The 25,524-nt window shown below is 28.6% G+C and overlaps 1 protein-coding gene across 1 annotated transcript in view; it reads left to right on the forward strand.

The window, feature by feature from the left end:
* Positions 1–492: 492 nt before the first annotated feature.
* The window catches only part of LOC136984418 (telomere-associated protein RIF1-like), a 63,888-nt gene continuing 38,856 nt past the window's right edge, over positions 493–25,524 (forward strand). The window contains exons 1-8 of the mRNA XM_067281386.1: positions 493–592; positions 4,188–4,225; positions 14,328–14,449; positions 18,100–18,270; positions 18,356–18,393; positions 23,078–23,187; positions 23,266–23,351; positions 25,065–25,254. Coding sequence (XP_067137487.1) covers positions 14,379–14,449; positions 18,100–18,270; positions 18,356–18,393; positions 23,078–23,187; positions 23,266–23,351; positions 25,065–25,254 — 666 coding nt within the window. The 5' untranslated portion in view covers positions 493–592; positions 4,188–4,225; positions 14,328–14,378. The remainder of the gene's footprint in view (positions 593–4,187; positions 4,226–14,327; positions 14,450–18,099; positions 18,271–18,355; positions 18,394–23,077; positions 23,188–23,265; positions 23,352–25,064; positions 25,255–25,524) is intronic.

Consider the following 25,524-nt stretch of genomic DNA (forward strand, 5'->3'; position numbering starts at 1 on the left):
CAATAAAAATTAAATTTGTATTGTCTAAGTTGTTTTCCGAAAAAAAAAAAAAAAATTCGCAATTCATAAGTCTATAAAATTAAAATATATTTTATGTAAATTTATCCGGCAACCATTAAACGCAAGATACGTTTTCGGTGGCGCCATCTAATATTAAAATAAATAAATAAAATTTATTTAATCGATTTTATGCTATTAAACGAATTAAAAAGGAAGGAAATAGCTGATTATAACCGAAACTAAATAACTTTGTTTTAAAATATGATTATAACAGTTTACTGCATTTGCTTTAACATCGATTGTTTAAGCACTCGAACATTGCCCAATTGGATTCAGTTTCCACTAATAAATATACCATTTTAAGATCGTAAAATTCGCGATATAACCAAAATATTATTTTAAAAATCAATTTATCGATTATTAAAATAAATAAGTTAATAACCGATTGAATAAAATAATAAAAGGAACCACGTGATTTGCGCGCGCATTTCGGCTAGTGTTAATTCCCGCCAAAGGATGATAATAAATCGAGTGAATGGTGTTCGTTTTCCCGAATTTTTATTGTCGTTTATTAACTAATATATAACTCAAGGTGCGTATTTCTTTCATCTTGATAAATTTATAAACCGCCTAATAATATCTACAATGAGGATCGATTACGTTTTAACGTGTTTATACCAATTGTGGCATTTCCTTTTGATCTTCCCTTTAACAAATAATGTCTAATATAGGAAAAGGTTTTAATGTTTATATGCCGAATTACTAACTAATTAGCTTTTTAATGGCCATCTGTATTTGTTGAAAGTACGATTTATATAGGAATTTACCTTTTCCTGTTTCAACGTTAAGCAATTCATTTTTATCAAAGAGAAAACAAAATCAAAATAACCGTAAATAGTTCAGTTATGTTTGAATTTTATGAATTTATAATTAAAAAAATAATAATAATTGGTATACCTAATAATTTTTTCATTATTATGCAAAATTTTTCAATATTGAATAAAGAAAAAAATGATGGATTATACATAATAATAATTTAATTGTGTTTTATGTGTGATCTGTCGCTTTATACACAATTTAACTTATCTAATAATACATTCAAACCTTAATTTCCTGCCATCATTTGTTTACCTCTGAAATTAACACTAAAGGTGCGTTTGGACGTGTCCGGTAATTTAGTCGAGCGGTTTGGTTGTCCCTTGCTACCGAACAGTTATTGCACTAAAAGTATTCTGATTAGTACGGTTGGGGATGTTGTGAGCTGTGAGATGGATAAACATAGATATATTTGAATGGCACTGAATACAGTGATAGATATCCTTGTTAATTATTCATATATTTTTAATTTTTTGAGTTTCCCTTTGGGTATTTTTGCATCTGTTACTATAGGAAATATTGAACTGATGAACTAGATAAAAATAATCTTGTTTGGATGTGTTTAGTTGGTTAGTGAAGGATAGAAGGGTTTGTTTTTCCTGATTGAGTAGAAGGGACTGTTACTCACTCAAAAAAAAAAAAAAAAAATTGGATGGATTTCCTAAGCTACTGAACTAAATTTCATTCAACTAAACCAAAATTTCAAAATTACACATTACATAAGTTACTAAATTACTTGCCACTCAACTAAATTGAAGTACACGGGTTGTCAAAAAAGAAACCGAACTTTTGCTCTAGGAAGAAAAAAAAAGAATATTTATAAATATGTTTATTTATTTGAGATAAGATCCCTCTGCAGCAATACAACATTCAGAACGAGTAATGAGCATTTCAAAGGACTTTTTCAGCTCCGGTTTTGGCACTTGGTTCGGTACTATAGTCACGGGTAGCCAGGTCGGAAGAATAGGTTGGATGGTCTAGGATTACAATACCTTTTCAAACAAAAAATTGATGAAAGCGGTGCTCTTGTGCAAGGTCGTGTTGTCGTGCAGCAGTATCCAGCTTTCTTGAACATGATGCATAGTTGTATGTACGTGTAAAATTCGGTTCCAAAGATGTTTCAAAATATGCAAATAATATTCTCCAGAACAACATTCTGGCCATTCGGGACAAATTCTTTGTGTATGATACCTTTGGAATCATAAAAACAGATAAGCATGGTGTTGACCCACGATTTTTGGAAACAGTTTTCAGAGTGGGCTCATCTGATGACTTCCAAGTGGAGCGTTGATGTTTCATCAACAGGTCAGATTGGTAACACTACATCTTATCACCCGTGACTATATTTTTGAGAAAATTTGGATTGCACAGAGCCGTTTTGACGATGTCCCGAGCATGATGAATTGCATCTGTTTTTGTTCCTTAGTGAGTGAGTGCGAAACAAAGTGGTAATGATAACGTAAAATTATGTAGACAGAGTCCTTTGACACTCTCGACTCTTCTGACAACATTCTATGGGTCACATCCAGATCCTTTCCTAATATTTGTCACACTTATCAATATTACTGTTCGTAGTTGACATCTTTGGACGACCACTTTTCAGATTGTTTTCAATTGACTCCTGGCCATCTTTGAATTGACTAAACCAGTCGTAAACTTGTGTTTGGCATAGGCAGTCACCCCCATATACTTGTTTCAGTAACTTAAATGTTTTGGTAAAAGTTTTCTATAGTTTTATGTAGAACTTAATGTTGGCACATTGCTCCATTGCAATTTTCTGATGAGGGTCATTAAATAACCCTTACATTTCATGCCACACATTTGATAATACAATGTTCAAAATTTTGAATTTGACTGTTAATACTAGTTGTGCCATTTAGTTATATTTCTAGAGCAAAAGTTTGGTTTCTTTTTAGACAACCTGTGTACCTCAAACAATAAAAACTATATAATATATTGAGTTTTACACACAAGTTTAAAGTTTAAGAGTTTGAAAGTCATACAGTTTGCTGATAACACTGATTTATAATGCAGAATTGTATGTTTAGTAGTTTATGTACACTAAAGGGGTTCTCTGTTTAATATTTATGAGAACAATTTATTCATAGCTATTGGTATTTTGAGGGTGGTGCAATATTGTGCAAGTGATGACCAGTCTAAATGTATTATACCTCAACTTGTGGTACTATATAGGAGGGCACTATATCAAAAGTTGGTTATATATAATGGATTGTCTTAGAGAATATATAAAAGTAATTGTAAATAAAACAGGTCTGTTATAAAGCAAAAAAGTACAAAATTCAAGAGTAAAGGTATAATTCATTTTCAAGTTTACCATTTTTTCACATAATTAACAACTTTATATTTGTATCAAGTTTTACCTATCAATAAAATTAGAATGAATAAAACATCAAAATTGTACATAAATTGAGAAAATCCAAACTGGATATGTTCAACATTAATCAATAACACAAATATTTTGTCTTTCTATTAAATGTATTTATTTGCTGGAAGAGAAAGATTGGCTTATTGATTAAAATTTATTGATCAAATTATGTAATTTAGCCTAGATTTCTATTATACATTTGTTATAAATATTAATGTGTGATTATTCATATAGGGTTCCTATCCACATGGAAAGTCAGGGATTTTCATTAGTACTTGGAAAAAGTAATGGAAAGTCAGAAAATTTGTCAAAAAGTCAATTTGCCTCCTTGGCTGCCTTGTTGATTTTTTTTCTGACAATATGGTTGACCAACTGTCTGCAGGCAGTAAGAAGTAGTGTGGTGCAGAGCAATTTAAGAAAAGGGGTGCAAAATATTTTAAGGACCCAAAATTTCTCCCAAAAATTCTTGCACACAAAATAAAATCATAATTTATGAACCAATTAATAATTATTATTACATAAGTTAGCTTGGAAAGTTCAAATTAAATCATACAAATACATGTATCCCTCTTACAACATGGTACTTCTACAACACTGTTTGAAAATTGGGGATATTCCCATAAAACATGACTTTGCTCTAACACAGTTTTGGAAATCCTCCATACAAAATTTCACAGTTTTTAAGTGTAAACTTTGTTATTTGATATTTTTTTTTTATTGAAGTATGCAAGCAATGTTGTCTCAAATTTGCCCACAGATTTTAGAATATTGAAATTTTCATTTGTTTTGTGTCTTTTGTCAGGATTAATGAAAACTGATAAGTGAAGCTTTTTTATTCCTTACTAACTTTCCTATCAACCAGGTGTCATTGTCATTACTTTCAGACTTTAGCCCTTAAGACTGTCACTGTATTTTTTTTTTCTAGGTTAATCTTCATATTTAGTAAAGTTTAAACATTTTTAGGTAAGTGTTGTTAAACATTTTTTTAACAGTAGATATTACCTATCAATGAATGATAACTTCATTTGTAAAATGATGAAGGAAATACAATGGTATCTTGGTACTTGAACAATTTGGTATTCGAACGCAAATTCTGGAAAAAAGTCACTTAGTAGTCAACTGAATAAATGTGACCTGCTAGAACAAATTTTCAATTAATAACATATTTTTATTTCATCATCCATAAAAATTTTTTATTATAAAAATAAAAAATATGAAAATGTTACTGATACTTTTCATCAAGATCAACAAAAAAGCTAAGATGAAGACAATACTTTGTAAAAAAGAAAATGCCCTTGTTTAACTAAAATTAATATTTATGCGTAATACAATGTTTTTAATTTTGATTGTTAATTAATTATTGATTGGAAATAAATTATCGATTGCTTTAATAAACATTTCTCTTAGTTACGAAAAAGAACAGTATACTTTTGCTAATTTCTGGAAACTAACCCCATGTTTTGTATTGTCCTTTGTTTCATATAGCACAGATTTACATAACACGGCACTTTTTTGGAACGTAACTACCGTGTTACACAAGGGATAGCTGTACTTAAATAAGCCTATGACACAATTTGCCATGCAATACTAAACTGATAACTTAACTTAAAAATATTTTAGATTAAAAGATTCTTTAATTTAAGCATATACAATTATAAACTTGATGCAATACATTGATTAATAGAAAAATAAACTGAAATCAGTGCCATGAATGATTGCTTTTATTTTTAGCACACACAGTAATTAATAGACTTTTTGACATCAAAAAATGTAAAAATTTTTCTAACAATAACCTCAGAACAAATTTTTATAATGCTCAGAAATATCAGTTGAGGATGAACTTCAAATAATGAACACCAAAAAATACTTTTGAAAGGAAAATTTCATATTTGGCAAGAAAATTTTTGAATTATTGAAATGATTTTCCCACCGTGGCCAGTTTTGTCTAACTTCTAAAACACTCTTTTACACTATTTAAGTTAAATTATTTTAACTAAAGTTAATAGGAAAAATTACATATATTTACAATTTAATTAAAGATAAGTGCTGATGATAAGACTATTAAAACTATTACAGTGAAATGTTGACTTAATATATGGAGTGTGTCTAATAGAAATGTAAAGAATACAAGTGCTTTTCATCAATTTATTTTTGTTACTATATGTCTACATGTAAAGACCAAGTTCTTAAGCAGTTCTTAAAACTTTGCACAACCATATTAAATGAGCTAATATTAATTTTTAGATTTAATAAGTAAGTCTTATTACACATAAGACTTATTATTTTATTGCATTATAAGATTATATTTTAAAATCACTCAAAATCAGACTTTATAAATTGTGATCACTATGTGTATTTTTTATTTTGTTTAATATGGAGACAATTGTTACAGACATTTATTTTATTTTTTTTTTACCAACATTGCAGATTAATTTTAAAAACTAACATTGATTGTTTATATGAAGAATTATTATAAAATGTAACAGGGAGGAGAGCATTGTGGGTCACACAACAAATTAAGTCCCAAATATAGCATGGCAATACCAATTGTTGTATTTAAACTTTAAAACACTTTTAGATTTTAAAATAGCTGTATTAATTATACAATATTATAATTTGAGAGAAAAGTCTATAATACTTTTAATAATTTAAGATTAATAAAATAAATTTAAAAATAACTCTCTCCAAATCCCTCACAATTATCATTTACACTAAATTTCAGGGCAAGTGTTCATGAACTGATTAATAAAAAAAAGATAAATAATACCATTTAAATTAAAATTATTTATCATTTTTCATTTTAATAATTTTGATTACACAAAACCATTTCTGATGTTTTTTTCCAGTTTATTAATGTTTTATAAAAGTCAGGAAATTTATTAAAGGATAAATTTAATAAATACAGTCAAACCTCTGTTTTCAAATGCCTCACTTTTTGAACAATTCAGTTTATAAACAGGATTTCAAACTTATAATTCACCAGTTGCTGAACAAGCTACTCAGCAAGAGCTAGCCACAGATTAGAGAAACACAGGTGGTCAACTCTATATACTTCCTATGTTAACAAAAGTTGACTGCCCAACTAATCAATAAGTGGACTACTGATTCAGAAGTTAGTGGCACTGAGATCACTTACATCATTAGATGTCACAACACGAATCCTTGATTATGTCGATATTTAAATTAGATTTCAATGCTCATGTGGGAAAGATTCTATTTCCATTTTTTGCCATGTGCCACAGTTGAATCTAAATCAAATTAATTAATAAAACATGCATTAATGGCATTTATGTAATGTAAGTGGCATCTAAGAATTTGTGTTCATATATGTCTAAGTTAATAAACAATTTTTGACCAGGACATAAGTATAAACTTTGAAAAATTTTACAAATGAAATTTTCATTAGATTTATTCATTAACAAAAATTTCTTAATACAATATTGATGTTATATTACGTTTGTAGGCATTTTTATGTATGAAATACAGCTTTAAAAAAGGGGGGGATCAAGAACAGATTAATCTCTCTTATATTGTTTATGGGAAAATTTGTTTCGGTTTTAGAACATATCTGTTTTTGAACAACTTTTAGGAATGAATTATGTTCAAAAATCAAGCTTGGACTGTATATACTTCTGTACGTGGATTATACAGGATTTGTTAATGAATAATAAATAGTCTTTTTTTTTTCTTTCCTTTTTTCAAAGCCGTGTAGATTTATGGTTATGGATTAATAACAAGATAAACTACTTTAATTTAATAAAGCATTTCACTTGTAATTTTAATAATTTAGCAATTATAAAAAATATATAACTGTTAATTAGAAAAATAACTAAATAAAAAGCTGAGGAAGCAATTGTGACCAGAGGGTTGACACCTCTTTGATACCACATTAGGATGACACCATTGTGTCCCGTTCGACACAAAGCCACAATGGCAAATTGTTTTTGTTAGAAATTAAGTCACGTGAGCAGTCCTCTGCATAAGCGATCGGATTCTGGATGGAGGACTGAGACAGCATGACAGAAGTAATGCACTCAGAGACAAGCTATACAAACACATATACCTGTTTATTTGTTCTTAAAAGTTTACACATAAGATTAGTAAAATAAGGTTATCAAGCCAATTAGGGAATTCTAGGTGCATAGATGCAATAACTTAGTTGCATGAGAGAGAGAGAGAGAGAGAGAGAGTTCACAATAGAGCACACAGGATAAAAGGAGTAAAGATCCAGTGGTTACTGGTTGGGTTAATAAAGTTCTCAAAGATAGTTTGTAATCTGTAGATCCATTGTAGAAGATATGGTTTCAGACGAGAGGGATGGAGTGGAGGTAGTGGCAATATCCATTACTAATGCACAGCTGATGTATCCAGCGATAGACTAATTTGATAGCTCTGAAAGTGGTAACTGACAAAACTGACAAACAATTGACCTGCTTGAGAAACTGGCGATGACTAACTCAACTGGTTGCTAGTTGTCATATTAAATGACAAAATTGGGACAGCAGGTCAGAAGGTTGCAGGAAAGAGTCTTTTTTGACGCTGAGAACTTAAAGAAAGATACACTCCCAGGTGTGAAAGTTGACAGATATCCCAGCAAAGTTATATTATCGAGAAGTAATATTATTATTTAGTTTACATTGCTTAAATTGAAGTCCAGGTTCTCACACAATAATGTAAGTGCATTAGTAAGTCAAAAGCTGTTTTACTTTGTCAATGTGCCATACTGCAAGGCAGTGTTCTTCAATCTGTTTACACCTGTGGACCAGCAAAAATAGGAATAATATTTTGTGGACTAGCAGAAGACTAAAGATAAATTTTCTTAAACTTAAACTTTTTAGATGTAGGTAATGCATGTGACTTTCATAACTGGCCATAACAAGACACTGATTACTGTCTATAGACTCCCTGCCTACGTGTTTTATGCTACTGATGGAGACCTCTTGCAGTAAAATAGCAAACTTTGTAGTTAACAACAGAGTTACAACTGAACTAACATGACAAATTCGAAAAAGTTTTCCTCTGAAATAAGGAAACGAAGTGTTTGTAGCATGCTGGGATGTAATACCAAGGATTTTTTTTTCTGAATGAAAAAATAGAAGAAAGTTATAGATTAACAAAGGTAGAAGAAAGGCATAGATTAATGCTGTATGGAGGCTTTACTTTTATTTGTCTATCTTCATTAATTATAAAAGCATTCCTAAGTTTTGATGGCTATTTTATTTCCAAGAAACAATAATGTCTGTTACTGGCTCTGGTAATGCCATCTGGAGAACAACATAGCCATGGCATTCCTAGTAGGCAATACACTTTTCATTGAGCAGATAATATCTGTAAAGTTTTCTATCAGTATATTATATTTGGATCAGCTGGAGATATCTGTTGGTTTGTTTTCCTATATTTTTTTTCTTGTTGCAAAAAATCTTGCAAAATCTTATTGCTTATTTGTATTCTTCCTTTTTTTAAACTTGTTCTTGATTCTATTTTTTTCTTTTTTACTAATAAAAAAGTAAGTCATACTTCATGCTTGCATCTACTAAGAAGTCCAGCCCTGCATGAGTAAAAGGTATTAATGATTTTTCATTGGTTATTAAGCTCAAAAAATAATATGTGGCCATTAAGTTAATATGTTTATGCTGATTCTTTATGTCCTATATTGATGACAGCAAATCTTACATGTACTTTTTTTCTTTTGAAATAAATATTATAGTGTAAATATAATATCTATTTCAAGTGGGTTGCATCTGTACGTTATAACCCAATCTCGATTAGTAGCAATTTCCTTGTACAAAGCCTTTAATCCCTGGTCATAATCAATTAGTATATGTTTGCCTGTATGTTCTAAACATTTATTTCCACCACTGTTAACATTGGAAGTGGTATAATCATTCATTCTTTTAGTATAGTTCTCTGCTAATCTTTTCACTACTGTTCTAGGGTAACCATGTGCTGTCACTATTTTTTCAATGTGTTTTAATTCTTGAAATGTGCTAACAATGTTGTGCAGTGTGTGAAAGATCTTTTTGTAAGGGCTCTAAATGCTGCTAATTTGCATGTATAAGGATCAAAGAGGCTGCTGTTATGAATAATGGCTGGTATCCTGGTTTATAGTAAATGTCTGTTTTAATCTGGCCATTTTTAAAGTAAATATTCAGGTCTAGGAAGTAGGTGTGTTTGTTGCTGAATTGTTCTAGGTTAAGTGTAAGAACATAAGGAATATTGTTCATGCATTGTATGAAGTTGTTGATAGCCTGCTTAGATCAACAAATGATTTAAGATGTCGTCAATATATCTCTTATACAACCAGCTTTCGAAAGATTTGGGACTATATGGTTATTCAACAAAATGAAATTGATTCACCATTATCAGTTGTTGATCAGAAAATGTGTATTAAAAAAATAAACATCTTAAAATTTAGGAAATATGGCATATTTATATAATTAAAAAATTAGTTAAGATTAAATTTACTTATTGCTTAATTTTTTAACAAATATAAGAGCATTTAATTTCCAAAAGCAATAACTAAGTCAAAGTAGATTATTTAGTTAACAAAACCAAAATATACATAGCATGTCACCATAAAAGTCCAAATTTCAGTAAAACCTAGGATTTACATGTATATCCTAAGATTTATCAAGTTATTTTGGTAAAAGCTCAAAAAATAGTTGAAAAACTGTTATCATCTTAGTATTTTTAGTTGATGTTGCTTTCCAGTTGGTTTTCCAGTTGATGTTGGTTGTGCACAGATGTTCCGCTATATTGATTTAACTTCAAGGTGAGGCCATATGAATTATTGTTAATTCTGTTTAAAAACATTTTATTCAAGGATTATAGAATGAATAGTTCCAAAATAGAATACATTTGTATGTTGTGATAGACCTGAAGCAGGGCTGTAAAACTTCCTGAAAACATTTAGTTCAACAGTTAATATACTCGTACTTGATGGAATAAAAAAGGTAAAGCAACTTTTTATTTAAATTTACAACACATTTTTTAACAATTTATAAATTTATAAAAAAAGTGCATCATTTATTTCTTTCTGAACTAAAAGTTTTTTTTATGGTACATTGAATTGGCATGCAGAAAGATTATGTTGCATACCCCTTACATTCTGACACTGAAAAAAACATTTCAATATGATCAGAATTATTGGGCAATTAATATCTTATACAATGTCTTGATAGATTTGGTACAACCAGCTAAACTAAAGACTCCAGTTTTCCTTCTTGATTGCAGTATGCCTTATGTAAACCTATTTTCAACTTACAAGTATATTCATTTTCTTTATTCAAAAATTTGAAAACATCAAGATTGTTGACATCTAAAGGCTCTTTCAACTCACAAGGGAACTGTCGGAGTGTCATCTAATAGATTTTAATAAAATTTAGTTAATAATTATGTTAAAAGTATACGAACTCTATGACAAATTTCTAGTATTCACTAAAAGTGTTAATCAGAGTTATTAGCAATCAAATGTCGTACTATTTTATAGTACTTAAACACAAATATGCAAATTTTTAGAAGTGAAAGGGTCGCGGAGGAAGACGGCAATATTACATTTAGAATAAATTCTGGAATTTTCAAAAATGGGAGAAGAATTAATAAAATTTAGTCTAATTACGTTAAAAGTATACAAACTCTATATTAAATTTGTAATGTTTACTGAAAGTGTTAATCAGGATTAATAGCAATCAAATGTCATACTATTTTATAGTAGTTTAACACAAATATGAAAATTTTTAGTAGTGAAAGGGTCGCGGAGGAAGATACAGTAATACCTCGATTTTCGTTGACTTTGGTTTTTGTCGATTTTTTGCAAAAAATTTGCCTCGGATTTCGTCGCCGTGCCACATGATCTCGTTGCTAATGAGCGACCCACGCATTTTTCTGCTCACAAGTCCTCGTGGCGGTGTTTTTTGCTGTATGAGCATTACTCCGCGCATCTAGCCAAACAATTCCATTGCTTCCATTCTTTTTAGTTCCATCGTGGGACCAAAGAAAGTTTTTCCAGAGCCAGTAGCTTTTCGAACAAGGCCAGGAACACGATCGAGTTGAAGGAAATCATTAAAAAATACGTGACTGGCATTAAGATTGCTGAAATCGGTCGCATGTACTGTCACGGGAAGTCAGCAACCACGATAAGTTTCGTTGTGGCGAAAAAGGAAGCAAAAAGGAGGCTAATGTAGCGAAAGGCGTAAATGTGCTAATGAAACAGACCGCAAACAATTGAAGAGACCGAACAGTTATTATTAATTTCGATCAATCAAAAACAGTTAGATGGCGATTCTGTTTCGGAGACCATTGTATTAGTTTTTTATACTCATTTTATATTAATTTCTTAATTTTTTTTTAGTATTAAACACTACAAAAACAGAGGTATCACTGTATTACATTTACAGAGTAGAAGAAGGAATAACTCAAATAAATATTATAAAAGATTAGATATATATACTAGTTTAACAATGAAATTTAATATAAAAGTATTGATAGAATAAATATAAAGAAAACAATCAAAACATAATAAATAAATACATTTTAATAGATATATTTAAAAGTTATTATATTCACAAATTATTAGATGGGCAACTATTTACATAATAATTTTCAACAAAGCAAAATAAACAAAGAATCTGTTGGCATCGTGCACATTTAACAAATCGAAGATTTTCGCAATTACTCTCGACACAATTTAAACTGTCAGTATTTAAAAAAGAAAAACAAACTTGTTTTACATTTAAGAATTGACACTTTTCATTTATGAGTCCAGAAGCGAACCATGCATGTTTAATCAAATTATTAAATATTGGCGCAGATAATTGATGATGAAGAATCGAATGTAATTTTATAATGCCATTTCTAGTTGTCCAAAACAATTTCATTGAAGAATCATTACAGAATAATTGTATAGCATTTAAAATTTCTTTAGCTAAAAGTTTTAATTGTCTATGAAATCCGACATCTAAAGGTTGGCATATAGACGTACACTTTGGTGGAATAATTAATATTTCGCATGAATTTCGATTTGTAGATGTTTGAAATACTGTATTATAAATATTAATATTTGTTTGTCCACTCCACGAGTCAATTATTAATAAAGAGTTTTCTGTTATATTTGGAGATAATACGTCTTTTACATAGTTTGTAATAATTGCTGTAGATAATTTGCCAGATGAGCTAGCTGTAACAGTTACGTTTGGGGCATTGAACAGCGATGCTTGAACTCTACGTCCAAAGGTTCCATGAGCCTCTTGTAAGCAAATAAATACATTACCTACAACTTGTCTGTTAGCATTAATTAAATATTGAACAGTGTAGGAATGCGTAACTTTATTACTTGGAGAATGTGCAAATCCAATAGTGTTTTTTTCTCCTTTATATGAAAGTGTTCTTGGTGAAATCATTTCGTATGAAAAGCCACACTGATCCGTATTGAATATGAAGTTACGCGAATAAGACGGCAATAAATTTTTTACTGTTGTTTGAAATTGCGCAGCTTTTACTAAAATATCCTTTTCATTCACTATTTCTGTTTTATTTACAAGTTTTGTAATCTTTCGAGATACTAATCTATATTCTTTTTTAAATTTTACCCAAGAATCACTAGCTGTAAACTTAATTGAACTATTCAGTTGAAGAAATTTCTGTAATGCCCATATTTTTAATTGATTTCCTTTAACAATTTTATAGCTGCCTTGAGCTTCGTCAAATATTTGTTTAGTATGTTCTTTAATGATTTTTAACGTTTCAATTCTATGCTTTCAAGATTTAAATTGTTTTTCCCATTTATATAAATCACTAAAACGTTTTAATTCTTTAGCTCCTTTCCGCTGTAATGTGTGTAATTTCTATTTTGGGTGTTTCTTATGCAAGTTAAGAATTTCTTCTTTTCGTTTTGTTGAGATTATATTCTTATCAAATTTTTCATCATCTGAATATCCCGATTCACAGTCAGTGTCTGCGTTATCAATTTCTTTCTCTAGAAGCAGACGTGTTATTTTATTATCTGAAATAGGCCTATCTATAATCAAATTATTATTTTCCATCTGACAAAACTCTTCGTCATCTCTACTTACATAACTACTTAAAATATCGCTAAATGCATTAAAAAGCAGTTTGGCTACCTGTTTATCAACGTCTGAAATATTAGGCCTACAAATATTTTCTGTAGGCCAAACATTATCACATAAACGTTTAAATTCTGCTATAATGTTTTGAATATTTACATTTAATTCTCCCATTTTCGAAAACTAGAATTCATTCATAAATGTAATAGCGCTGTCTTCCTCTGCAACCCTTTCACTTCTAAAAATTTGCATATTTGTGTTTAAGTACTATAAAATAGTATGACATTTGATTGCTAATAACTCTGATTAACACTTTTAGTGAATACTAGAAATTTGTCATAGAGTTCGTATACTTTTAACATAATTATTAACTAAATTTTATTAAAATCTATTAGATGACACTCCGACAGTTCCCTTGTCAGTCTGCTAACATTACTTGAACTGAGCGCATCAAACAAGTCATTCATCACTTGGCTAAATTCTACAGTTGCTTCACAATCTCTGAATGCTGTTAGCCCAATCCTGTCATGCTACCATGACTGTTTTGGATGCAGAAGGGTGCTTCCCATTTTTCTCTGGTCACTGTTAATGTGCAAACAGCACAACATGGCGGCATGTAAAGTGCACTTGCTTAGAACAAACATTGTGTGAAAATGCTTTATAGATTTTAAATTATAGTTCAAGTAGTTATTATTAACAATCACTTTGATAGTATCACAAATATCTGATTCATTCAAATGGAAAAAACCTGTCTTTAAAAGAAAGATTATACAAAACATTAATAGTTTAAATGTTAAAGTAATTTGATTAATGATTTAGGTGTAATGCCTGAAGATGATTCATATTAACTTCACAATATCATATCAAAACAGCATGAAAGTTTACATTAATTTTAATTTAGTTGTGGAAAAGTAATGTGTTCAATTTTTTGGTATTTGTACTTAATATATTATTTCAGAATACTTTATTTCTGTAAATAATTAATAATTTAAATTACCTTCCAGATATTATGAGAAGAAAGTTTAATTGAAAAGAAAAAAAATAAAGATATAATTATGGCCCTATCAGTTTTGACGAGAAAATTGAAGAAAGCTATTTCAGAAGAAGATCGCTTGGCTACATATAGGTAAAATCTCTGAATTTTTAGTTTAATAATAAATATTTGAAACATGCACAGATAGATCAATCTTGAAGTTTAAAATATTTTAATCAACCTTAAAGACTTTCAACCTTTTAAATAGTTTGGTAGAGAGAGATTTGTAAACATTTGAAACAGTAAATTTATTAATGATTCATAAACTAATTTTTACAAATTTTAATTAAAAAATTTATTAAAATAAAAATGTAAATTAAATCAAATCATGCAATCAAACACAAAAATAACAATAAATTGAATTCATCCATTTTAAACTTCTTTAATTTATTGTTATTTTTGTATTTAATTATTTTTTGAATAGTTAATTTTAAAATATAGTTCTGTACATATATACCAGATTTTATTTGATTATTAAAAACACTCATGTTATTGACATTATTGTGAGGCAAGCAAAGTTCTCCAGGGGCGTCCTTAGAAACCACTTACTCTGCACAGGTTGTTGGAACCTGACCTTGGTGTCGTTGGATGGCTTGTGGATAAATTGTTGACAGGATTGCAAGATCCAGCCGATGTCAGGACTGACACCATGGATAGTTCTATTTTGCGTCCTAACTTGCGATTCTAATAATTTAGACCAGTAGGAGGGCTATTTTGAGTGGGGAGTGCACAAGTACATCGATAGCTGTCCATTTTGAATAATAGACAGGGTTTAACAAATAACAAACAAATTTATTGAACATCTAAGTCTAAATATGTACAGATTATACAAGGCTAAATAAGGTTAAATGCAGTTAACATGCAAATTATCTACAGACAAGAATGGCGACTAATCTAATTTCTATGCCACATGTCTAATTCCTTTTCCACGGAGAGAGTTTACAGTTTCTAGCCAAAATACCTCTAAGTTTTAATGGAGAATCGTATGTGACGATCATTCCCTGTATGGAAGATGTGAATGTCCTAAATGTCTTCTCGGACAGGATCGGGAGACCAACATGCGCACTAGCACAAGTACTTCTTGAACTGATCACGCCGAGCTTCTAGTGTCCATCTTTTATATGATTTTCATGGAAAATGGATCACGTGTTCATCCATTGTTTACGATCCCAAAGGTTACTTTTGCAGGTGTGTGATGACTTGCATTCTTCGGAAAGTTGTTTCGTAACGGACTACCAGCGTGTCAATTTTCCCAGTTGGTTGTTGACAGTTGAGTTGTCATCCTATCCAATGCTATATGATGGTTTACATGTTTACATGTAACGGATGTTTACATGCGACGGATGTTTACATGAGCTTTTTGGGGGAAAAAAAATGATTTACCAATCTAAAAGTTTCTAAAATTTGTGCTCTTAAACTGTCGGGCTCACATTATAATTTCAAAAATTTATTTAAAATGAAAAGTTAAAAGAAAAAATTTCAGTTTTATCATTTTATATTTTCATATTCAAATTGATTCTAATGTCATTTTATGTTTAAGGATATTAAAGAAATGTAAATAATGAATTAAATAATTCGTTGCTTACCTTTTCTCTAATTGTTTTTTATTTAAACAAAAATTAACAGTTTAAATTTTATAAAGTAATCATAAATTTTAGTACAATAGATGTCTATTATAATTAATAACAACAAATATAACAAGTTAAAAAAAGGAAAGCTATACATTTTTTACATTCACTCCTTGATAACAGATAAAATTTTAGTAATTTGCATTTTTTTGTGATGAATATAATTTTATTATATTGTAATATTTCCAATATTTAAATATTATAAATGTTTCTTAATGAATTTTTTTGACTCAAATTCTTAAGAATTACAGCTTACTAATTTAAAAAATGTTTATTTGGTCAACATTTTTTGAGATCTCTTAAGACCTCCTCTTCTAGAATGATCATTTTACAAAGTAAATACCTATCTTAGGGTTCATGAAAATGCCAATGAAATAAATGTTTTTGACTTTTTAACCCTCGTCCAAATAAGCTATTTTTATAACACAAATGGGTAAGGTGAGTCCAGTAGACTCTGTGTTAATTCATTGGAGTGTTATACATTTTTCTTTTATGTTGTTGTTATTTTGAACCGTATTATTAATACAAAACATTTTTTATTATTATTATTAATAATCCTTTGAATTACATTATGCCAAGACTTTTTATTGGGTTACAATTTGAAAAAATTGTAGCAGGAGGCTCTAATTAACTATGTATGAACTTTCGATGCAAATCAAAAGTCACATTATTTCAATTCAAAAGTTTTCCCTGAAATGTTAGATAGATGACTGGCACCACTACTAATATGAGGTGGTGAGCATATATTTTAAATTAAATAAATGAAAAATATGATTAAAAATTGCAGTCCAGCATTGTGATGATGTCACAATAAATAATTGCTCATTTGAACTTACTTTTTCATGTATGGCATATAAGTCTTTACAGAATGCTAACTGCATACAGTATTACTTCATACATCAGAATTTGTTTTGCATTTGAGACTTGTTCATAGGGCATTGTTTTTTCTTTTATGGTTTTTCTCCACTAGAACAATGTATTGGAGCTAACTTCTCTTTTTTATGGCACTCTGATCTTATATTTTATCATCCAATCTAATGCATCACAATAAATTTTTGAATGATCAGTGTCCCATAGTAGCTCTGAAAATAGGAGAACTGTAAAGAGAACTCCACAAAACTTTGTAACTTGTGTTATTGAGTTTCAGACATCTTGCAATAAGAAGTCCAAAAATAGTTGGATTTGTATTATGTCAGATAATTTTCAATGGTGTGAGACACCATTGAAAACTAGCTGATAATGATTACTGTATAATCATGTAATTTTCTTGTTTGTAAACTGAACAATTTGTATAAGTATATCAGAAATTACAAATAAGTGAAAAATATTGGTAATATTTTTCCAAGTTGAAGAACAACTAGCTGATATGTGTAAAGAATTGAGATGTCTTTTGATGAGTTGGAATGGAAGACCATGTGGACTTACCATTTTACTGAAGTGTTAATCATCTTTTTCAAAATCAAAAGCTCTTGTCATATTGTCTGGAACATCTGATAATTTCAATATGTATCAGGTTTCCTCATAATTTTCCTCCTCAACATTGTCAAATACAATCAGTTCATTATCACTAAGGTTGTGTAAAATTTCTTAATCAGACAAAACACAATGTGAAGACATTTTAACAATTGAGGTAGATGTTATCTGAAACAAAATATGTTTCAAGTTATGTAAGTATTTGCAGCAAGTAACTTGAAACTTTACTAATTCATTAATAGCAAAAAGCAGCACCTTCAAACAACAACATTTGGAGTCTGCATGATACTTTTTGCCTGTCTCAACAAGAAAAATATACATCTGAAACACTGAGTCTATCGGACTCACGTTATCCATATGAAGATAAATTTATTTTAATTTATAATATTTTAGGTTAATGTACATGCGTTATTATTCTAGAATAAAGTTTTGTAAACATAAATTGACAAATACATAAAATAGCAACTAGTAATCTTAAGTCAAAAAATAAATATAAAGATTAATACGTTGAAAAAAGTTGACAGGTTCACCTTATCTCGGATAAGGGTTAAAACTATCAAACTGTAATTTTAAGAATTTAAATAATGCTATTTTATTTCTTTTAAAATTGTTTCCACAACTTATTTTTTAAATATTTCTTAGATTTTTAAAAGGCAACAAAAATTTGTCACCAGTTTTATATAATGAAAAGACCATTCAACCATTAGTATCATTTCTGTTAAAAGATATTACTTTTTCAAGTAAAAATCAAGCACTACAGTTGGAAGCCCTTAAAGTCTTAGAAGTTGTTTTGTCTTATGATCAGATTACAGAGTAAGTAGTAAATGAATATTTTTGATTTTTTTTAATTTCGTAAATAATTAATAATACTATTATTTAATTGTTTTTTATATTATAGGTCACTGAAAAGTAATACATTTCAGGAAATACTTATAAGTAAGTTATCTGTTTACATTTTTTGTATTCAGTAAGTTTAATAAAAGCATGAAACTAATTTTTTAAGAAAACAGAGTTTAATTGTTTTATTATCGAACTAAAAATTTGAATATAGCTTAATACACTCAATTTTTAATGTAAACTGATAAAGTCAAAATATTGGGTTGTTCGGAAAGTAATTTTGTTTTTTTATTACTAGAAGAATTAGTTGTATTTTTACCGTCAATTTTATTTTAAACCACATTTTCATTATATACTTTGACAGCTGACATTTTAAGGCTTATTTATAAAAAATTTTGTTTGATTCTGTACAATTGTTTTTTTTTTTTTTTTTTTTTTTTTGGTGTCCCATCAAATTTGGAAAATCGAAAGCATCATTTTCGGCATATTTTGCTTTTTTATAACTAAAAAACCAAAATGCTGTTCAAACAAGAAAAAATTATCGTACATGTTTGGAAAAGATGTGTTGAGAGAAAGACAGTGCCAAAACTGATTTACAAAATTGCGTTTTGACAATTTTAATGTCGAAGATACACCACATTCTGAATGGCCATTTGAAGCCAATGAAAACAAAATAAAGGTACTAATTGAAGCAATCTGCCGTATAACAACATGTGAAATCACTAAGAGATTAAATCTGTTAAATTGAACCGTTTATTATTACTTAAAATGAAACCAATTCGTTTTAAGTAATAATAAACAGTTCAATATGGGTTTCACATGTTATTAAACGGAGATGCTCTCTATGGTGGGATTTTAAAGAAATTTATTTTTGAGCTTTTACCAGACAATTTAACAATTGATTCGAAAGTGTACTGCCATCGAGTAAACAAATTGAGTAATATCATCAAACAGAAAAGGCCAGAATTGATCAACAAACAAAGTGTAGTGTTTTACCATGATAATGCCCAAATTTCACACAAGTTTGGTAACTCGTCAGAAACTGTTATAGCTTAGATGGAATGTGTTATCACACCAACCATATTCGCCAGATCAGGCACACTCAGATTATTACTTGTTCCGGTCTTTACAAATAATTTTTTTTTAACTGTAAGACATTTACTTGAAATGACAATGTCAAAAATCACTTGAATCAGTTTTTTGTAAACAACGATCAAAACTTTTATGAATGTGAAATCATGCTACTACCAGAAACAATGACAACAGGTATTCGACCAAAATGGTCAATATATAATTCAATAAAATATTTATTTATTATAAGAATATTGCGTTTATTTTTCTATGAAAAAACGAAATTACTTTCCGAACAACCCAATAGTTGTATTCAATAAATTGAAATTATTTGAAAAATTAAACTTGCTACTATTTCTCTTGAAATTCATTATTTAAATTAATGTGTAAAAATTGTATTTCCTCAATTCTGATAATCTGAAATTAAATTTTAAGGTTTTTGTTTATGAAAGAAAAATTTTTAATTAGATTTTGTTAGGAACACAATACAAATACCATAAAACTGGTAATGTGTGATAGCTCTATTTCCATATTCATCTGTTTATACAATAAATATTCATTTTAATGATGCATCATAATGTTGATTTGTGAACTTGTGAAGGCATTTTAATCATTAAAAAAAAAAATCAGTATAACAAGTCTTAATTCAGAAGAAGTGGACAAAAGTATAATATAAGTAATTAAGGACAAAAAGCACATATCAACATTAAAAAAGAGATTAAATTAAATGCTTGTTACCACAAAACTCATTTAAATTGATTTGATGGTTGCGCAGTATAACCAAAGACATCTATTATTTGTGCATAACACACACCAGATGGTTACTTGTGATTGCTGCCGATTGTCGTTTTTAGACTGTGAATCTAAGATTCCATTGATTCTAAGATATGTATCTGTTTTTGACAAGTAAAAATCAGTAAAAAGTGTGTTAGAAACAATGAAATACAATTGTACAAATACAGTGTATTCAGAGTTCTTATTAAAGTTTAGATAATTCAAAGCTAGTATATTTTACATTTTAAAAATGAAACTTAAAATATCAGGTAGTACTGATTTATTTGAATGTGCACATGCCAGATATTCTCCAAATTACAAAATTGTCAGGTTTCATAATTATAGTGATATTTGTATCTAGATAGCAGAGTTGTTTAGCTATGTTTTTTAGTGTTTGTATGAAAGTTATTCTTTGCATAAAAAGTTAGGGATTAAATAAATAGAAAATAAATATAAAATATTATTTGGTACTATTGAAATCGTGTTGTTATTTGTATTTGGTATACTGGCACAATGAAGTGACGCTTAATCAACACTGGGCGAGTTTTCCATCTTTATTTACTAACTAAATGAAGATGGAAAACTCGCCCAGTGTTGATTAAGCGTCACTTCATTGTGCCAGTATACCAAATAAAATATTATATCATAAAAAGTAATAAATACTGATGAATACTAGAAACTTACAAAAACTAATTTATCCTTACTTTTCAAAAATGGATAATTCAAATTTCTAATAATTTAAATATTTTGCATTTTTCCTAGTGTACAAACTAAAGACTCAATTATATTTTTGAACATAAGAACTCATCTTCACAAGTTGGTCAATAAAATGATCATAGTTTAAAAAATTTTTAATTTTTAAAAGAATAAAAAAAAACAAATGAATATTATTGCATTCTGCAACATTGCCATAAAAGATGCCAACATTAACAACAATCTTTGACATTTTGTGGGAACTCATTATATAACATACTTTTCCACACTATACTCTGCCATTTGCATCATTCATTGTACAATTTGAATATTTACAGTTGGAAAAGTGTGTTATATAATGGTCATTCATACTGAATTATTATTATATTAACCTCTATGTTAAATAATTTAATCAAATATAAGGTTTTAGTTCAAAATATCTGTGGTGACTAGATGGAATTAGAAAAATGGGGCACAGGATTGTTAAGAATGGTGTTTCACAATTTATTAGTCTGTTGTAAAGGTTTGCATTTTATACCTGCTATATAAGTTAATCTTAGTTTTGGAGAGACTTTTTTGGTTTAAAATCTTGGCCTTGTATGATAAATCAATCATAACATGGCATTAGAAAAAGAACTGATGAATGTCTATCATCAGTCTAACAAGAAAAGATTTCTCTTAATTTGATCAAAACAGTAATCACGTAAAGATATTGTATGTTGATGTCAAGTTATTGGAAGAATTATACTATAATTGTACTCTCTGGATTTGTAAACAGTTTACAGAAATTATTAATAAGAAGTTTGTAGATTTTTACTGAAATTATCATTATTTTTTCTGGAAGTAACTTATCATTAAAATCAGTGCTGGAAATGTTTTATGTTGCATTTCTTTTGGCAATAATCATTATCATTTTTTATGTCCTTATATACAGGTATCCCTCATACAACACAGTAGTTATATTCTGAAAAAGTACCATGTTATGCAAATTTGTGCTATACAAAACAAAGGACTAATGCAAAAGGTTTGGGGTTGGGTTTCAAACATGGGGTTAGGTTTCAAAAGTTAACAAATTTAGTATTCTTTTTTGTTACTAAGAGAAATATGTTTATTAAAGCAATCAATAACTTATTAACAATCACAGTTAAAAGTACTGTTATCATAATACACACATTAATATTAATTTTAGTTAAACAAGGGCATTTTCTTTTTATGAAGTATTGTCATTTTCTCAGCTTTTTCTTGATCTTGATCTTGATCAGGAATATCAGTAACATCTTCATTTTTTTAAATTTTTACCATAAAAAATTTTTTATGTATGACAAAATAAAAATATGTTGTTAATCAAAAATATGTTCTACCTAGTCATGTACGTTCAATCAAGGACTGGGTGATTTTTTTCCTCTCCCAGAATTTGTGTTCAAATACTAAATTGTTCAAGTACTGAAATACCACTGTACTTTGTTCATCATTTTTATGAATGATTATTTATCTATGGTTAAAAAAGGTTAATAACACTTAGCTAAAAATATTTAAATATACTTTACTAAATACAAAGATTGATCTATAAAAAGAAAACACAGTGATAATCTTAAAGGCTAAACCTGAAAGCAACAATGGCAACACCTGGTTCATAGGAAAGGAAGAAAATATTGCACTATCAGTTTTCATTAATCCCGACAAGACACAAAACAAATGAAAATTTCAATATTCTAAAATCTGTGGGCAAATTTGAGACAACATGCATGTTTACTTGAATAAAAAAATTATCAAATAAGAATTTTCACTTTAAAATTGTGAAATCTTGTACGGAGGATTTCCCAAACTGTGTTGTATGGGAGATATCCCCAATTTTCAAACTGTCGGAGCGAAATCATGTAAAAGTACCATGTTGTACAAGGGATACCTGTATATTATTTATTTATAATTTCATGTTTCAGTTTTGTTTATTTTTTTAAATCTTAATGTATAGCTTAATTATTTAGATTTGTCCTGTTTTTATTATTGATATTAATTTATATTACTATGTTGTAGTACAAATAGAATGCTATACAGTTTATTCTTTATTTTAAGAATTTTAAAAGTTTTTTTAATTATAATAAGTGATTAGCTTCTTAAGATGAACCTTATTTTTAAAAACATTAAAGAGTACTGAACATTAAGTAGTTGAAATTTATTTTTCTATAACTTTTCAATTTTATTTATTATTGTTTGAAAATCTAAATTATTTGAAAATATTATATAGGTCTTTTAGATGAACTAAAAGAGATCACGGAGGAAAACATTTGTGCAGAATTTATTTCTTGTTTGACAGTTTTGATATCACACATTTCTGCTGATATTTTAAGTGAAAAGGTACGTTCTTAAAAATATTTTAATACTATACGTAATCACGACATAATTTATCAATACGTTTATGTTATTTCTTTGTAGTTACCAGAATTATTTGAATTATTAGAAAAATGGTTAAAAGATCGTCAGCATTTAATTATATGTCAAATTTGTCATCTGATTCATAGGTAAGATATTTTGTCTTGTCTTGTAACATTAATAAATTTTCTTATATTAATAGTTAATAAAAATTTTCAAGTATTAATTTGTTGCAAAATGTGTGCAAAACTATGCTTTTGAAATCTTTTAATGTACTTTTTAAAAAATTGTAATTTGACTATTATGTATTCTCTGCCTGAAGATGAAATTTTGAAATGTCAAAAGTACTTGCTTGTAGTTAGTCATTTACTTGAAAAGTTTTAATGCCAAAAGACACTGTAGTTTATTCTCGGTCAAACACAGCTAAAAAAAACCTGTTACTGTGATTATTTGCTATTTGTATATACATGTGTATTCGTATTTAAAAATTTCCTAATTATGTTACATGTGTTTAAAATGATTTCTTTCTATAATCTGATGTTTGTACCATTATGAAGCTCTAATTCTTCAAGACTTTTGTGTATTGTGTGTGGTATGATATTCTACACACACATATGTTTCTTGCACAGGCAAGAAACATATTGTGCCAAAAATTCTGTGTTATATATTCTTTACAGGTATTTTGTTTTGTGGGAAAGTTCTGAGTATTTACTAATTTTTTTTTTTTCTTCAGTGTATATATTTTGTATGGTATTTGGGACAGCTGTGTTAATGATATAAGTGTTTTGTTTTGTTTGTTAATGAATGTGATGTCTAGTTTGTTGTGATGGATTGGTTTGTTTGTGATTATATAACTTAGCCATAGTATATTTTGTATGTATTGTATTCTATGACTGAAATGTGTCTTTGTAGTATAGTTCCTTGGTATGTAATAGTTTGTCCCAAGTGTAAGCTTTTGATGTTTTACATTTGCTATTTCATTACATTGATGTAGTCAGTTTATGCTAAAAGCTTGAAATTTGGTGTATAATTTCATGTATGGTGGCATTTCCATAAGTGGCATCTGTGAGTGTTGTCTTTTAAAATATGTTTCCTGTAGTTTTTCATATTTATGATCTAGTCTTGTATGGCAGTCATGGTCCCATTTGTCTCTGTAAAGAAATACACTCAAGTCAACTAGCGAGTTGACATACTTCTGTTAATATGAACCTGGCTGAGATTATTAGGACATTCTTTCAAGCCCTACTGTCTGATGGTATCTGTGCATTTTGTGTATTGTGTTAGATCTAGGTTGCTGTTGTATTTAAATAATATACTGTGTGTCTACAGAGTTAAGGCTTTTTTGTAATTGTGATTATTATTATTTTCTGTAGAAAAACAGTATCTATTTGTTTTAGTGAAGACTTACAATATCTGAAGTCTTGTTTTCCCTGTTTACAAGGAAGAGTTGATTTTTTTGTGGACAACTCAGAGTGGTGTCTGTTATGTTTTGTTAAAGTTGTTTACATTTTGGAATTGTTCTAGTTCTGTGTATGATTAAACTTGATAGTATATGGCATATATCAAACAGATTAGAAATAACTTTAAGATGATAAATGGATGTTGTTAAAAACTTTTCAAACACAAATTAAGACTAAAGTACTATTAAGTCAGTTTAACTTTCTTCCTGATAGAACATAAAAGAAAATAAGATTCCTATCCTTTCTGTTTAACAGATATTCAACAGTGAATTTTAATGAAATATTTAAATTTTTCAATTTTATAAAATTTTGTTTATTGATATATGATATATAAATTATATATACAAATTTAGCACATTTCTAATTACAATTATTGAAGCTGTTTAACTTAAATTTTATCAGGTTAATAATGGATTGTGCAGATATCATGATCCCACATGTAACTACTTGGTCAAAATGGATTTTAATGCCTGTTTGTCATCAAAATAATCAAGTTCGTAAAATTGCAATGAAGAATTTAGAGCTTTGTGTGCCAATATTTATGATGACTGAAAAAACTGTATTGCCAATTGTAGTGTCTGAAGTAAAAACGGTAAGTTTGTTGTTATTATATTAATATAATTGCATTTATTTATGTTTCCAGTGATTAGAAAATATTGCGTAGTAAGGCTGTCAGTTGTCTTTAAACTGAATACAATAATGCTTTGACTTACGGAATGTCTCATATATCGTGATGCCTTGTACTTTGAATTTAATTGATTCCAGGAAGCTGTTTGAACTCTGAATAATTCAAAGTCCAAATCAATTTTTTTTCCCTTAGAAATAATGGAAAATGAATTAATCTATTTCCAGACTTTAAACC

This window comes from Centruroides vittatus, unplaced genomic scaffold, assembly GCF_030686945.1.
Source record: "Centruroides vittatus isolate TY-2023 unplaced genomic scaffold, ASM3068694v2 contig_918, whole genome shotgun sequence".
NCBI classification, from domain to species: domain Eukaryota; kingdom Metazoa; phylum Arthropoda; class Arachnida; order Scorpiones; family Buthidae; genus Centruroides; species Centruroides vittatus.